Source organism: Anolis carolinensis, chromosome 5 (genome assembly GCF_035594765.1).
Source record: "Anolis carolinensis isolate JA03-04 chromosome 5, rAnoCar3.1.pri, whole genome shotgun sequence".
NCBI classification, from domain to species: domain Eukaryota; kingdom Metazoa; phylum Chordata; class Lepidosauria; order Squamata; family Dactyloidae; genus Anolis; species Anolis carolinensis.
The window spans coordinates 201,018,430-201,036,045 of record NC_085845.1 but is presented as its reverse complement, the minus strand read 5'-3'; the positions used below and the strand labels follow the sequence as shown (position 1 = coordinate 201,036,045).

General features: G+C 43.4%; 1 protein-coding gene across 2 annotated transcripts in view; it reads left to right on the top strand.

Moving 5' to 3' along the window:
- Positions 1-10,863, top strand: part of net1 (neuroepithelial cell transforming 1) — an 81,891-nt gene extending 71,028 nt beyond the window's left edge. For both annotated transcript variants that reach the window (XM_003228815.4, XM_008122637.3), the window contains 8 exons: positions 987-1,154; positions 2,148-2,210; positions 3,047-3,143; positions 3,465-3,541; positions 4,267-4,524; positions 5,190-5,360; positions 7,317-7,503; positions 8,863-10,863. In XM_003228815.4, coding sequence (XP_003228863.3) covers positions 987-1,154; positions 2,148-2,210; positions 3,047-3,143; positions 3,465-3,541; positions 4,267-4,524; positions 5,190-5,360; positions 7,317-7,503; positions 8,863-9,272 — 1,431 coding nt within the window. In that variant the 3' untranslated portion in view covers positions 9,273-10,863. The remainder of the gene's footprint in view (positions 1-986; positions 1,155-2,147; positions 2,211-3,046; positions 3,144-3,464; positions 3,542-4,266; positions 4,525-5,189; positions 5,361-7,316; positions 7,504-8,862) is intronic.
- The last annotated feature ends 6,753 nt before the right edge of the window (positions 10,864-17,616 follow it).

Below are 17,616 nucleotides of genomic sequence, written 5' to 3'. Positions count from 1 at the left end.
TTCCCCAACTGTGTAAATACTGGAAGGACTTGCTCTGGGTGCAGAGGCCCTTGCAGCCTTCAAAAGAGCACGGCTCGCATGGTTAGTTAATGCTACCAAGTTTGGGAGAGGTAGAATTACATTTATTTTTGTCTTTGAAACCAGACTCGCAGCCAGTTCTGTGAGATTAACCCTAACCTTTGCAAACTGGTACAGTGGAGAAGGGAGCTCAGGTTTTCAGAGACAGCAAGGACGATGATCCGCATCCCACCCTACAAAGCAGGCATGATGGGAAATATGGAGAGTGAAGTCTCTTACGGCAGGTGTGTGCAACTTATAGTTCAGCTTTCCTGTTCTGTGGCTTTCCAGGCGCCTGACACCTTTGCCTTTTCAAGTCCTAACAAGACAACAAAACAAAGAAACCTGTTGTACTCCAGTAGACTGTACACTTAACAAAATACACATGGCCACTTTAAGGATATTTTAGGATTTTCAGAATCAAAGAATCCAGTATTGTCATGGGCTATCGAGTGCCAACACCTGCTCAATGCAGAATCTCAACTCGAGCATCTCTAGCATGTAGCTGTACAGCCATTCTTTTTGGAAGATGTCCAGCAAATGATACCCTGTCACCTCTCTAGGCAATTGGTTCTGTTGCAAAACTGCTATTACTGTCCTCTCAAATTCCACATCAAGGCAGGACAATTTTTACTCCCAAACTACTAGAAAGCGTCCCAGACACGTGAAAATATATCACCAGAACCCCATACTACCTCCATTTCCCCTTGCAGTACCCCTCAAAATGAAAACAAGAAGCAGACATCAGTTACCTCTGACTTGGAGGCTGGGGCAGCTCATGCACCAACCAGGGCTATGGCATGCCATGCTCTGTGTTTAAGTCCATGCCACCTCATTTAGTGTGAAATGCTGTGCCATTTTTTCCATGCCATATCTTACAAAGTACGTAGCTTATTATACTCACAAATGGATTCTTTTTTCCCTTCCAGTCATTCTCCCTTCGCGGTGACAACAAATCACCAGGCAGTGCCCAGAAGTCCTGCAGCCGGTCAGCTGCCCCAACGCCTCCCAAAAGGAGAAACAGCGCATTGTGGTCTGAGACGTTGGATGTCACTATGAAAGAGACACTGAGCACGAAGGAGATCAAACGCCAAGAGGTAGGCTTGGCAGACAGAGGTGATAGGAGGAGGAGGAGGATACAGTGTTTGGGAGGTTGGGGTTGTTTGCATTGTTGTGTCCCACAGACATATTTCCCAGATAGGTTTGAGATGCCACACTTACACAGTCTCTTTCTTCCTGTAGCTTCTCGGTTTCTTGCTTAGCTTAACCCTTAAGGCCTCTAGTCTGATGCCTTGAGTGAACCAGGGAAATTGCAAATTATTCAAATAGCACCACTCTGAGCAGGGCATTTTAATTTCTGTGTTACAGTTCAGAGGGGTATAGCAAGGCGTCATGGAGGCATTTTAAAGAATTGCCTTTCTTTAGTTTTGGAAGGAAGGGGAGATTTTTTAAAAGTTGATGACTACAACAGCAATTACGTTACGCTCTGCTGCGTCTCTGAATTCACTCTGCAAAACCTCCCCTCCTGAAAAAAATTGTCTTCTTGTGCCAAGGTCTCAGTATGGGCAATAGCATTCTTGAGAAGAAACGTAAGACTGGCAAAGGCACAAGTACCAATCTGTGGTTTCACACAAAACCTAGACAAAAGAGTTGCCTTGATGCTGGTGACTTACAAAGCAAAGGAGGTGAAGAAGGCCAAAGTTCAGCCCTTTGAAGGAGTTTAGCTCTTCATGTTGAAGGGGAACACAAGTCCCTGCAGAGAATATTTAGTTTGGCTTGGTGTGCAGGCTTCAGAACCTCCCGGCATGACAAGGAGTTTGTTTTTCGCGAGGGTGACTCAGTCATGTGCCAAGGTGGAGGGTTATGTGCATAGCAACCTGACCGTTGAGCTTCCTTTCTTCTGGGCCGCCAAAAAGACTGGCTTCTTGCACTGATAAGTGTTTGCTGATACTGATGGGCCTGAATTAGTTCCCTTCTTCCATCTTAGTGGAATTGGGCCTAGTTAGAAATGGGACAACCTTAACTTTGCTTGGAATTCTAGAGCATTAAGATGGAGAACTGACCACTTGCTGTTTCTTTTCCTTCTGTAGGCGATATACGAAATGTCCAGGGGTGAGCAGGACTTGATTGAGGACCTGAAGCTTGCCAGAAAGGTAGGCCTTTCTCCTCTACTTCTCTATTGATCACATAGCAAGTTAATACAGTCCCTTAAAGTGGCCACCAGTATTTCTTCATGGATGATTGAAGGCATTTCTAGAATCTTGCTGGGCCACTAACATTCTACGAAAGAGTAAAGCCTGCCTGTTGTCCCATACATTACAACATATTCCCTGCAGTAGTAGATTTGTCGGCTATTCCTTTGATGACACTATGTTTCAGTGAGATGATTCACAAGCTACGGATGTTGAAATCCCATACAATCTTTGTTGGTTTTTATGGCGAAGGCAGGCATTCACTGAGCAACGGTTTATTTGTTGACTTGTTAACTTCAGGCTGGAAGGCTAAATGTGGAACACCAAGTATTGGGCTTGTGCTTCTTTCCTAAAACAAGGGCAAGGGTGTTCAGAGTATAGCCTCAGCTTACTATGATAGAAGCAGCTTGTTTGACATTTTCAGGGGCATAGATTCTTGAGGATGATCCCAAAATCCTTTGGGAGTTTTTGCCATAGGTTTCTACAGGCAAACTAGAGCCCCTAACTATCTTTGGGTTGCAATTCCCAATATGCCATACTATTGGCTGTGCCATTTTACCTAAAGAGGAACAACCAGAGGGCTGTAATTTTGTCCATCCTGCTTTAAGACTCAAATTGCAGTTGTGTTGGGCCAGACGTAAGATGAATTATCTCCATTTGCTGGCAGTTTCATGTAGGAGTCTTTCAGTGACCTGCCTAGCCACTGAACCTAGGCACATCGTCTGACCTTCTTTTCTGTTTTACTATACCTTCTTAGGCCTTTCCTTTGGCTAATTCCCACCCCTGTTTGTTGGCAGGCTTACCATGACCCCATGTTGAAGCTGTCCATCATGTCCGAAGAAGAACTGACGCACATCTTTGGGGACTTGGACTCCTATATCCCTTTGCATGAAGGTAAGCGCTTCCCCGTTCCCCAGTAAAGGCTTGTTTTCATGTCTTTATTTCATTCTTTCCTGTCCACAAAGAACTCAAAGCATTTTACAAAGCAAAACAAACCGTGATCGTGCCATTCCTTGCAAAAACAATACCACATTTAGACAAAACAACCACATAAGAGTTTGCACAAAAATGCTTTACAGCCACTCAAAACACCGTAGAATGGCTTTTTGAAAAGCTAGGTTTTTACATGGCAATGACAACGGCATGCAGTATGGTTGTTGTTTGACGTGTAGGTCTTAGGAATGGTGCCAATACCCTTTTATGTGTATGTTACAGACCTTTTGGCAAGGCTGGGAGAGGCAACAAGACCAGATGGGACAGTGGAGCAGATTGGACCCATCCTTGTAAAATGGGTGAGTTATTCTTATTTGTCTGTCCTCCAGTTTCCTACAAAATTTCAGCTGATGACTCAAAAGCCACAGAATCAGATGTACATTGCTCTAGGTTTTATATGCATACTAAACTACTCTGGCCTAAATACATTATTTCTTTTAGTTGTCATAATTTGTGATTTTGGGTCTTCTATTGGTGATCTCAGATTAACAATTGAGGGTGGCGTATAGATCGGTGACTCTGTAAGTCACCGATCTATATTACTATAATATAGAGTGATAGAATAGAGTAAGTGGTGATACAGTAAAGATTACTAATATTATAGCCTGAGAACTTAAAATGAAGTGTTCAAAAACTAAGTGTTGCAAAACAGATACAAGGGTCTAAAAGCTTCATTGCATGCTTAATTTGAAAAAGAATAGTGTGTGATGAGGTGATGGAGTTCACAAGGTTCCCCTTGAAAATGGGGAAAAAGTGTCATGTGAATCTCGTACATCTTCAGACCTGAGGTTGTACTTGTTTCCTGTTACTGATATCGGCTATGAACTTCAGAGGAACTTGATGTCTAATGTGTTCCTCTCTTTCTTTTTTCCTCTCTTCTCTTTGAGTGACGCGGAAGTTTCATAACGTTACTTCATGCTTAATACTGTGAAGTATCCAATTTTAGACTGCCTGACTCATTTGAGAAGGTCATTGAGTTTGAAGTTGTGGTTAAGCAGTGTTCTGTCATTATATACCTTTCCAGTTGCCAGGGCTGAATGCCTACAAGGCCTATTGCAGCAACCAGCTGGCCGCTAAAGCCCTTCTGGACCAGAAGAAGCAAGACCCCCGAGTCCAGGACTTCCTCCAGCGCTGCCTCGAATCTCCGTTCAGCCGCAAGCTGGACCTCTGGAGCTTCCTGGACATCCCTCGAAGTCGCCTGGTGAAGTACCCGCTCCTCTTGAAGGAAATCCTTAGGCATACGCCGAATGATCATCCAGACATCCAGATTCTGGAAGAAGCAGTAAGTGACTGTGGATTTCCAACACCCACTCACTTTTTTACCCTGTGAAAATGTAAATACAGCTTACTGAGTATTTGTTTGGAAATAGCCAGAGTTTAGGAAAGTTAAATTTCTGAACTGTAGTGTACAGAATCCCCTAGCCAGCGTAGCTTAGAGACGTAACTTTTCCAAAGTTCAGGAAAGGCCTTCACAAATGAATAGCACATGCCATATCTCATAGCTATCCTTATTTCAGTGGTGATGGATTATAAAGGTGACATTAAGTGTAGACAAGAGGGCACCTGGCAAAGGAAAGGGCAGGGAAACCTGTCCTATGGCCCCCTTGCTCCCTTGTTACCATTAAAACGAACAGGCACTTGTGCATGGCTTTGGTTCATTTCTTTGTGGTTTGTGTGTAAAAATCCCTGTTACACCAATTCATGTGGTATACCTGCGGAGTTTTCCATTCCCGCTTCAAAATGTCTCAGCTAGTTCCTGTTCAGCTGAGGTAATACAGTTTTCATTGAGCAATGCGGTATTTGAACGAAACTCTTGCTGTGGCCTGCAGTCATGCGGCACCGTCTTCCTCATCTGTTATCACATCATTACCTGTGCTGAGCTTTGTGCTTAAATATCCTGACTTCCAATTGTCATGGGTCATTAAATGCTAGGCACTTTGTTTCTAGATCTCCATCATCCAAGGAGTTCTCTCCGACATCAACTTGAAGAAAGGCGAGTCTGAATGTCAGTACTATATTGACAAGCTGGAGTACCTGGATGAGAAGCAGCGGGACCCACGGATCGAAGCCAGCAAAGTTTTGCTGTGCCACGGCGAGCTCAAGAACAAGAATGGCCATGTAAGTCTCTTTGAAAAGGCAAGGATTGCTATGCCTGCAAAGCCAAGGACTTTTAAGGGATAGCCAAGCAGGATTACCTGAGATCGGACATGGGCAAACCTACTGGTGTTAGGAATTGAGGGAGTTGAAGTCCAAAACCCAAGTTTGCCCATGCCTGCCTTAGATCATATAACTGTTTTAACTGTTTTAACGTTTTAGTTCATTGTATATCAGTGTAACGGCATCAATTGTCACTTGTAAGTCGCCCTCAGTCCCCTTGGGTGAGAAGGCGGGGTATAAATAATTGAAATAAATAAATAAACACATCCAGAAGTGATCAAGTCCCAGCAGTCCTAGCCAACATAAACAATACTGGAAAGTGCTTAGCATTGCAGTCCTTCAATATCTGAAGGGCCTACTTTGCCTTTAGAAGGAAAATGAGATTGATGTTATCTTGTCTCAAATTCTCGGTGGAGTGAGTTCTTTAAGTCAGTAGAAATGAAGCTGCTTTGGAAAGGGGACTACAGTGTCTACCATTGTTTCTCTTCTCCTTTTTACACATCCCAGAACATCAAACCACCAAGGATTGTGTCTTACGAGAACCGTGTCTTCATGGTGTCAGAATTAGAATTCCTTCCTCTTTCTAGCCTTTGGCGCCAGGTTTAGGGTGGTTGATAAGGAACCCCTTTGAAAGCAGCAGCTTCGCTTAAGAGGAAAAGCGGTATCTGCTCAGATTACAGGTCATGACAAAATAATTAGCACAGAAATACCATGGAAAGCACGCCATGCATTTTTCAGTGTGGTCAAGACGTGATTTCTGAGAAGCCCTCCTGATGTCACAGCAGGGCTTTACAAACATGAAATCTTCTAGTTTAGAAAAACCAATGACACTTTTGAGTCTGAAAATGACTCCATTAAGGCTGCTTCCCAGGAAGAAGAGCTGGGCCTGGAAAGGCTTTTGGCCTTCTTCCTTGTTGTGAGCAAAACAGCTTCCAGCAGGTCAGCTTAACCTCTTTTCTAGGCAAAATTGTTTAACTGCTGAAGAAATAATAATTGACAATCTTGCATCATGGATTTTGAAACGGTTTGGCTTCAAAGTCAGCAGTTTGTCAAAATTACTGGCTTGCCAATCCTTTGAGGTTTGTTGTATCTGATGGATTATCCCACCCTTTTCTGCATTTTTCCCATTAGTCACTGGCATGTTGGAAAGCCAATAGAAATTACATGAGGTTTGCCTTGCCTAAATTGCAGCTATTTTTGGCTGATAGAATATATTGTAGAAAGACATCTGCCATACAGACCCTTCCACCCCAGTCACTCCTGTCTTGATTTGTATTGTTACAATTAAAAATTGGACAGCTTTTCCAAGAGCATCAAGCAATTTAATTACAATTTAATGCACAAAATTGAAAAATAAAAACCAAAATACATCATATGAGAACAAAGTACAGTATAAGGATAACCAGTTGGCATAAACCTGATGCAAAAAAAAATCTGCTCACTTCCTGGGTAGTGTGGGAATAGAGAAACGTTTGATCCCCAAAATGTGATAATGATGAAGCCCATCAGACTTCAATGGGGAAACCTTTAGATAACTAAAAGGAGGAATCTCTCCTGTGGGAATGCTTCCCTGATGGCGAGAAAATAGTTATCTACAATGATGCAATTTCAGCTTTGTGCATTGTCCCAGTCTGACCTTGTTGTAACTACAGGAGAGATAAGGGAGCAAAAGGGCTTGCATTAGATGTAGTTTTTTTTTCTCTGAGCTGGATTGTTGGTCTCTTTTAATCCAGTATGGCAGCATTTCTCCAGGATCTTGAACAGAATTCTTTCCCAATGTGTTGTTTAGTTTGTTTTTAAGTAAAGAAGATGAGAATAAAACAAATTGTAAATGTGAAGTATTTGTACCTAAAATGTATCATTCTGGTATTTTTACCAAGATGCTCACACAAAGCTTGGTCTCTTTCTCCTCTCCAGAAGCTCTACGTCTTCCTTTTCCAAGAGATCTTGGTCCTGGCTCGACCTGTCACCCGCAACGAGCGCCATTCCTTCCAAGTCTACCGGCAGCCCATCCCTGTCCAGGACCTGGTGCTGGAGGATTTGCAAGACGGGGACGTGAAAATGGGGGGATCTTTCCGAGGCGCATTTGGCAACTCTGATAAAGGTAGGAAGCAAAGCTGCCCACCCCTCTTGCTTTTGAGAATATGTCTGTTGTGTGAGTAACTGCTTTTGCTGGGTCTGGCTTGTTCTTTCACTGGATCTTGGTGTATCGTATGGGTTTTGTGCTCAATTCAGTCCAAGTCCCAGTTTGACCTGCCAAGTACAGAACTTGATCAGGGATTGATTCTGTTTGTGCAAACTTTTGATATTGATGCAGGTCAAATGTTTCTGAAACTTTTAAGAAGCACTTGTATGGTTTCACTTCAATTGATGCAGGGAAGCAGGGGGTATCTCCCCACCCAGACATCCCCCATAGACAAAATATCCATATACCTCAATTTTCCTCTGCAGTCTTTCAAGATGATAGGAAGTATTATTTCTGTTATTGTTATTGGGAGGACTGTAGGGTTATGTAATCTTGCATGGGATATTTTCATGTACAGTAGAGTCTCACTTAACAACATTCGCTTATCCAACATTCTGGATTATCCAACACAGTCTGCCTTTTAGTAGTCAGTGTTTTTGTACTCAATCTTTTCAATACATTATGATGTTTTGGTGCTAAATTCGTAATTACTACATAACATTGCTGTGTATTGAACAGCCTTTTCTGTCAAATTTGTTGTAAAGCATGATGGTTTGGTGCTTAATTTGTAAAACCATAATGTAGGTAAAGGGTAAAGGTTTCCCCTGACGTTAAGTCCAGTCGTGACCGACTCTGGGGGTTGGTGCTCATCTCCATTTCTAAGCCGAAGAGCCGGCATTGTCCATAGACACCTCCAAGGTCATGTGGCCATGGGCATGACTGCATGGAGTGCTGTTACCTTCCCGCCGGAGTGGTACTTATTGATCTACTCACATTTGCATGTTTTCAAACTGCTAGGTTGGCAGGAGCTGGGGCTAACAACAGGTGCTCATTTCGCTCCCGGGATTTGAACATGGGACCTTTTGGTCCGCAAGTTCAGCAGCTCAGTGCTTTAATACACTGTGCCACCAGGGGCACATAATGTAATTTGATGTTTAATAGGCTTTTTTAAAAATCCCTCCTTATCATCCAACATATTTGTTTATCCAACGTTCTGCCAGCCCGTTTATTTTGGATAAGTGAGACTCTACTGTATTTTTATGCATTCAGAGGACTTTCTTGTGTGGTTTTTGGACAACTAACAACCACAAATTGTTCTGAAATGTTTATTCAGAATTGATGAGTAGACTTGTTAGCTCACAAAGTGGAATTCAAGGTTTTTGTTTTGTCCACTTGTTGCCCTATAGCAAAATGCTAAGCAGCTAGTACAGAGCCAAATCTCACAGTTTGCGACTGGAATGTTCTTAAACCAATCTCTCCTTCCATTTCCCCCTCCAGCCAAGAACATCTTCCGCGTGCGCTTCCGGGACCCCTCCCCAGGCCAGTCCCACACGCTGCAGGCCAACGACGTCTTCCACAAGCAGCAGTGGTTCAACTGCATCCGCTCGGCCATTGCGCCCTTCCAGCCGGCGGTGGGGCCTCCCGAGCTCAAGGAGTTGCCGGAGCTCAGCGAGGAGGCGGAAGAGAACAGCCCCTCTTTGTCGGGCCCCAGGATCCTGAGGAGGCAGTCCACGCTCTCAGGCAGCGTCCGCATGGAGCTGGACGAGAACTCGCCCGAGGGCCACCCCTCGATGGACACGAACGAGGCGGCACCCAAGCCGGGAAAGGGGTGCCGGATGCACTCAGGTCTGCGACGGACGCGGGAGAAAAGCCAGCTCAGCGCCAAACGGAAAGAGACTCTCGTCTGAAGGAGGAGGCGGAAGCCCTTCTCCACTGTTTATTTATAAATAAAGTGTACATTTTCTTTCCTTTGTAATGTGAGAATGAGGGGAGGGGGACTACTCCTTCTGTGTGGTTTCTGTTTTTGTTGTTGTTTATGTTTATGGCAGCTACTGGTTCTCAGCAAACCATGGTTGAACTGGAGTCTGTTCTAGGAGAACAACTGGGTTTCTAGATTAGTTCTGACCCTTTTGAAAGTGTGAAAGGATGGTACCACTACTCCCACTGGGGTTTTGGCTTCCGAGTATTTCAAATTACGAAGGCTTGGTTCCCTTGGGATTTGGAGCAGCTTCACTTAGAAAAGCCCGCTTTTCTCCCAAGATCAACACAGTAAAATGCTGGATTGAAATAGACTTAAATGTGAATCAGATTTTCACAGCAATTTGAAATTAATTAACGAAAAGCCAGTGGGATTGCTTTTAATTCTGACAGGGGCCTTTCTGAGGCCCAGTGCCCACATTTATCCAGAAAACAGACTCCTAAGTTCAACAGGTTTCCCTCTTTTTGACTGGAATTCTGTACTTTTTGTTGTTCTTGTACAGTCTTTGTGTGAATTGACATGACCTGCCAAGTATTTAATCTTTTTTTTAATTATTATTTGAATAAGTTTGTAGGGGACTCTTTTTGTACTTCGATTTCAGTGTATTTTTTTTCCAACATTCAGATTGGCTTCTTTTTTATGTATTTGATTTTTTTTGTGGTGTGTATGTTGTTTATATTTAAAAGCCAATTTGAATCTTGACCGGGTAAAACAAAAGCCATAAGTTCTTGAGCCACTTGGGGAAATGGGAGAACACAGTTTGCAATGCCCATTCCCTGCGAACCCAAAACTACCTGATCTGGGGTTCTTGTGCCTTTTACTCCAAACAGGAGGAATTGCATTGCCAGACCTCTCTGTCCACCCAAAAAAAAAGGTACAGCAGAACCTAAAATGATCAGCGAGAGGCAATCTTTTTTGGGGAGGGGGAAGGACTGAGTTTCCGTTTAATGTAGCATTTTGGGGTGAACCGCCACAGGCCTGTAGAGCAGCTGGTGTGCTCTGAACTACTGAAAGGAGATCGCAGTGAATGCAGAAGACGTAGGGAATGTCACAGAAAGCTTTAAGGAAAGCAGAAGAAATGGGATGAGGATGAATAGAAGTTGTTATGTTCCTGGGGGCATCCAAAGATGTCCGCTGTTGGAAGCAAAAGAAGGTGTAAAGTATGTCGTGAGAAGGTTTGGGAGGTAGTGGTAGTTGGGTGTGTTTAGTGAGAAGGAAAGAGAAACAGAGGAAGGCTCCTTGCTTATTTTCCCCCAGCACCAAGGGCCCCATTCCCAAAGAAGGGAGGCTGTTGGGTGTGCTGCAGAGTAAAGCAAAACTGCCCACCGGAAGCATCTCCCAAAATGGGAATCTAGAGACAAGGGATGCCTTTGGTGCGGAATAAGTCTTGGGTCAGAAGCCGTTCTGGGGAGGGAGCTCTGGAAGCAAATGTAAATAACCAAACCACTGTGGATCTCTGTAAATGTTTTTCTTGTACAGTGCCAGGAGCGGAGTACAATTAAAGTTGTCACTGCATCTTGTATAGCTTTGTTGCTTTCGAGAGGTGGGCAAGCGGGGTTTGCAGAGTATTTGGGTCTCCAGCTCACAAGATCATCTCAAGGAATCCCTCTCATTCATTTCATACAAGGGTTATCCAGAAAGTACATTACGTTTTGGAATTAAAAATGAACAAAGTATAGGAGAAAACATTTACCATATGCAGTTGAAAGCCAGACCCAATACCACATCTCACATAGTCGCCATTCAAATCTAGGCACTTATCATAGCAATGAATGAGCTTGGTAACTCCTTCCCCACAAAACTCTGCCACTTGCGTCCTCAATCAGCCGGTCACCCCTTCCCGCAGCTGCACAACGTAATCAAAACGCTGCATTGCCAGCCACGTCCCCATTGTTGGAAACAAGTGGTTGACGACAGAGGCGGCAGAATTTAGTGGGGAAGGAGTTTCCAAGCTCATTTATTGCTATGATAAGTGCCTAGATTTGAATGGCAACTATGTGAGATGTGGTATTTTGGTGTGGCTTTCAACTTCATATGGTAAATGTTTTCTCCTATACTTTGTTCATTTTTAATTCCAAAACGTAATCTACTTTCTAGATAGCCTTTGTATATAGTTGTTTATTAATTCCATAGGCCGTTCACATACAAATTACAATGTAAAAGCATATCAAGAAAAAAAATAATTGGGGGACACAGATCTTTCCTATTAAAAGTCAGCACAATTAAAATACAATGTTACATCAAATATAAACAATGATATTAAAATTTAGATTAGATTGAATTCAGTTAGCTTAGGGCATTCCCATAGCAATCAGTTGCACTATTAGCCATAAATATAGCCTAAATTTTCATTTCTGCCAGGGTGAAGAGAGAAATCTTGTGAGTTAGTATTGAATTGGTATCATACAGGAGATAATCTTTTCTGACACATTATTGGAATGGTGATCAGAGAGATTCTTTGAGTGTGGAAGGGCCCTTAAATGAATGAGATGTTTTATGGCTGGTTTTGTCAGATCAGCCATTTGAGAGTTGCACTTGGCTAACATTTTCCTCCAAAGAAGGGTGGGGACCTTCAAATGTTCTCTTGCATTTTCCATCATGGATGATGTAGTCCTACAATGACACCATCTACTTTGGGTGATCTCCTGGTATATCTGCATATGGACATAATAGATGTATGCCTTTGACTTATTTCCAATTTATGACAATTCTAAACTCAGATTTGTTCTGAGCGGGTTGACATTGCTTTTCTCTGAGAGAGTGTGACTTGCTCAAAGTCCTTCAATGGCTTCCCATCGCCGCTGAGGGCTTTGAACTCTGGTCTCTAGAGTCTTATGAGGACAGTGCTCAAATCACTATCTGCAACAATATTCTCCAAGAAGTTTTTTCAACAATGGGAATTTGGGTTTCAAGCCTTTTAACATGACTGGTCTTCTGGATGTTGTCACTCTTTGTTATCAAGTAGACTTTGACTTATGGTGACCTCCTGAATTGTAGACTTTCAAGGCACATTATGGCATTGGAAGGATTCTACAAAATCTCATGGAAAGTGTCCAGAGAAGGGCAACCAGAATGGTCAAAAGTCTGAAGGCCATGCCCTATGAGAGTCCACCTTAACATTAGGAAGAACTTCTTGCTGGTAAGAACTGTGATGGTGGAATATGCTGCCTTCGAGTCTGGTAGTCTTATTGTGTGGAAGCTTTTAAGCAGAGATTGGATGGTTGTTGGTTGGAAGCATTTTGATTGTGTCCTGCATGACCAATGGAGGTTGAACTGGTCTCCTATGACTCTATGGCATGCTGGGCCTTTTTGACTTTCCCACCCAGCCTTTGTTCTTGGGCTGAAATACAATCCCAGGAGGTTCTGTTTTGGAGGGTCCATCCCCTCCCTAAGTTCCTTTTGAGGCCTTGAAACAATTCCTTCTGCCCCAAATTACGATCCGTTCAGAGCTGTGTCTGGTTGCGTGCCTCGTTGCGCATGATGTGCTGCTAGAAAACATCTGGCGCGGGAACATTGTAGCAGTAAAAAAACAAAAATCAAAGGGGAATCAATTGAAACTTAGTTGGTTTCAGCTGTTGCTGCAGATGTTGAAACAATAGAAAACGGCAGTGCGGAGACCATTGTTGGTCATTGCAGGAGGCGGTTTAATCTCTGGAACGTAATGGCAGAGCATGCATATATATTTGCATCGATTTCAGTTTCTATCCTGCCTTTCTCCCAATATGGGATCCAAGGAGATGGGCAGCATGTATGAAAAGGAAATAGTCTCCGAAAAAATAATATATACCACAGTGGGTCCTAAGCACCTAAAATCTCTTTACCATAAGAGCTGCTCAGCATTGAAGACTGGTTGTGTTTGTTTCTTTGGAGGTCTTCAGAAAGACTTTGAATGGACTTCTTCCAGGTGTGTTTCATCTGTGCATTCCTGCACAGATGAAACACACCTGGAAGAAGTCCATTCAATGTCTTTCTGAAGACCTCCAAGGTCTTGGGGAAGGTCAGACTAGATGATCTTTGGGATCCCTTCCAACTCCAAGGCTCTGTCATCTCACCTACAGATGAGAAATATGATTATTGTTGCTGGAGATGGAAACAAAACCTGTGGTTTGACTTGTTCTTAAAACAAACTTATCAAGTTTCTACGTTTGCAATGGAATGTTGTTGAGCGCTGAAAATCCACATTTTTCAGAACGGCGCCATCCCCTTCTCAACTGTAAAAACGAACACAAAATCAACACAAGAGCTCACAACGGTTCATACCTTAGGGGAAAGAAAGTACACACAAAAATGAAGGCTACGAGAAGGGAGAAATCCTGCTAAAGATATGCACAAAATACATACAACTGGAAAACCTTGGATACTTAATGTACATTTTTCCTGCAGAATTTCCTACAATGCATGTCTCCATTTTTGTTAATGGACTGAAGGCCGCAGCAAACAAACATGCAACCAGAGAAATGGGAAAACTGGTGAGACTGAAATCTTTGGATTGATTGATCAGTCTTTGCCCTTTCCATTTTGAGCAGTTATGCGCATCTGCATTAATAGCTGCTTGAGTCTCCTAGAGAGAATAATAATAATAATGATTATTATTATTATTTTATTATTATTATTATTATTATTATTATTGTATCCTGCCACCATCTCCCCGAAGGGACTCGGGGTGACTAACAGGAGGCCAAGCCCAAAAGACAAAGTGTGAGCAAGTTAAAATATAAAACAAGACGATAAAAAACAAGCAACAAGTAGTATAAAAACACAAACGAATTCAGGCACAGTTTTAACAAATACATCAAAACAAGATAACAAGTTTTAAAACAATACCAGCTTCACCACCAAAGGTCAAGAGGAGTAAAGGGGGGTCAAAGTAAAGTGCATAATAACAAGGTTATCCCCTAGTATTTAAAGGGTATAAATAAACTTAACAACAACAACATATCACTTAACAAGTAGGTCAGCCTTGAATGAGTAAGGCGGGCATGGGCAAACTTCGGCCCTCCTCCAGGTGTTTTGGACTCCACAAATGACCAGCTATTAGGAATTGTGGAAGCTGAAGTCCAAAACACCTGGAGAAGGGCCAAAGTCTATCCATGCCTGGAGTAAAGGCTTCTTCCAAAACACATCCAGATACGGCTTTTCCACTTTCCCCAGATTTTCCACTTTGGTAGCACAATCAGTCGCAGCATCTGTCGAGAGGGCTTGGATGGTGCCTTTCCAGTTGGGCATAAATGGGGTTGGACTAGATAGCCTTTGGGGGTCCCTTCCAACTCTAGGATTTTATGACAGCAAACAACCCTTATATGCATCATGCAAATACTACGCACCAGACCCAGATCCCTTTCCTTCTTCCCTGTGTGTTCATCTGGCAGTTTTGGCCGGGAGCCCATCTGAAGCATCTCTGCGCACATTGCTGGGGATAGGATAACACTCCAATTCCTGGGCCTGACACTCTCTGCCAGCCACACGGGCGCCAGGCGCTTTTGAATTCCCCCGATAGAGATCTGGGCTTCCTCCGCCATGCTTGTGCCTTCCTCGCAAAACAGGCCACATTTGGAAAGCGAGGCCCAGGAAGAAGAAAAAGGGATCACCTAGAAAGCAAAGGTGGCTTTTGTCTTTGCTGAAGGCAAGAAGCCCCAACAAGATACCTGGGAAATGAGAGATCTGCACCTGGGTGTGCATCTATGTGACAGAATAATTGCAGTTTGAGACCATTCAAAATGCCATGGCTCTATGTGACAGGATCCCAGGATTTTTTTTACGAGGGTTGAATGAAAAGTAATGCCTCCACCCTCGTTACTTGAGTTTGGATGGGAGTATTTTAATTAATTAATTAATTAATTTCATGTCAAAAGCATTGCATAACAAATACATTTTTAAAATGATAGCAAAAAAGGAAATCACAAGCAACTAAATAGTTTTAGACCAAAAGCGGGCAACAGCAACCGCATTGTCCTCCTCTGTACATGAGGCAATTTTAATTGATCAAACGCAGTAATAATCCTTAGAATGTGGTCTTTAACTACCACTATTCACTTTCCCACATCATCACCAGACAATTGGATACATTTCTGCCAACGGTGAACAGGTATTCTGAAGCAGTCACGGAAGAAGTCGACACTCTGTTCCTGCAACCGGCGTCTCGCAGTACCCATTGTGCACAGATCTTCCAATAGCCAAGCAAAGCAATAATGTGACCCACACGCTCTTGTGAAATGCCGATTATGCTTGAAATTTCTCTCCAAGTGATACAATTGTCCTGAATCAATATGTCAACCTTTTGCTTGTGAAATTCGGTGGTTGTTGTCACAGGATATCCAACTCTTTGTTTGTCACACAAGTCAGATGTTCCCACCTCAACATCTTTAAACTTACTTGCCCAACAACGCACAGGACTTGCATCCACACAATCACCATAAACAGCTTGCATTCTCCTTTGGGGTGACACCTTCTGCGGTCAACAATTCAGTGGCTGCACGTTGCCTAAATCGCATTGACCGACCGTCTGTGCAGGGTTCCATACTTGGCACTTTGACAACACAACCGTTCAATGCTAAGGCTTCCCCGTCTGCGCAGGGTTCCATACTTGGCACTTTGACAACACAACCGTTCAATGCTAAGGCTTCCCCGTCTGTGCAGGGTTCCATACTTTGCACTTTAACAACACAACCGTTCAATGCTAAGTCTTCCCCGTCTGCACAGGGTTCCATACTTTGCACTTTAACAACACAACCGTTCAATGCTAAGGCTTCCCTGTCTGCGCAGGCTTCCATACTTCACACTTTAACAACACAACCGTTCAATGCTAAGGCTTCCCCGTCTGCGCAGGGTTCCATACTTTGTACTTTAACAACACAACCGTTCAATGCTAAGGCTTCCCCGTCTGCTCAGGGTTCCATACTTTGTACTTTAACAACACAACCGTTCAATGCTAAGGCTTCCCCGTCTGCGCAGGGTTCCATACTTTGCACTTTAACAACACAACCGTTCAATGCTAAGGCTTCCCCGTCTGCGCAGGGTTCCACACTTTGCACTTTAACAACACAACCGTTCAATGCTAAGTCTTCCCCGTCTGCACAGGGTTCCATACTTTGCACTTTAACAACACAACCGTTCAATGCTAAGGCTTCCCTGTCTGCGCAGGCTTCCATACTTCACACTTTAACAACACAACCGTTCAATGCTAAGGCTTCCCCGTCTGCGCAGGGTTCCATACTTTGTACTTTAACAACACAACCGTTCAATGCTAAGGCTTCCCCGTCTGCTCAGGGTTCCATACTTTGTACTTTAACAACACAACCGTTCAATGCTAAGGCTTCCCCGTCTGCGCAGGGTTCCATACTTTGCACTTTAACAACACAACCGTTCAATGCTAAGGCTTCCCCGTCTGCGCAGGGTTCCACACTTTGCACTTTAACAACACAACCGTTCAATGCTAAGGCTTCCCCGTCTGCGCAGGGTTCCATACTTCGCACTTTAACATCACAACCATTCAATGCTAAGGCTTCCCCGTCTGCGCAGGGTTCCATACTTGGCACTTTAACAACACAACCGTTCAATGATACGGCTTCCCGTCTGCCCAGGGTTCCATACTTCTCACTTTAACAACACAACCGTTCAATGCTAAGGCTTCCCACCAACTGTAACTGTAGATGAGAGTCTACTGAACAAACCAGGACCTGCCACAGACCAGGACCGCCATCAGTTGAGGAGTTATGAAGGTGAAGGCATTACTTTTCATGCAACCCTCGTAGTTTGACAAGATCTTTAGCTTTCCCTGTGCCTCACTGAACTACATATCCCAAAATTCCATAGCATCGAGCCCTGGCAGTTAAAGTGGTGTCAGACTACATTCATTCTACAGCAGGCATGGTCCAACTTCGGCCCTCCCTCCAGGTGTTTTGGACTTCAACTCCCACAATTCCTAACAGCCGGTAGGCTGTTAGGAATTGTGGGAGTTGAAGTCCAAAACACCTGGAGGGAGGGCCGAAGTTGGACCATGCCTGCTGTAGAATGCTCTGGAATTTTGGAATGCGTAGTTCGGTGCACATTGCACATTCATCTAACTAATCCACTGACAGTTTGTGCCACAAAAATGAAGTTTCTGCAGTATAACAACTAATTTGAAATTAAATATCACACAATTAAACAGGAAATAACACTTTCAAATTAGAAATAGAAATGTTTAAAATGTTGCGACAGTGTTTCATAGCTAGGCTTAAAAAGAAACTAAAACTATAACACTGAACGAATACAGTAAACACAGGCAAAACGTA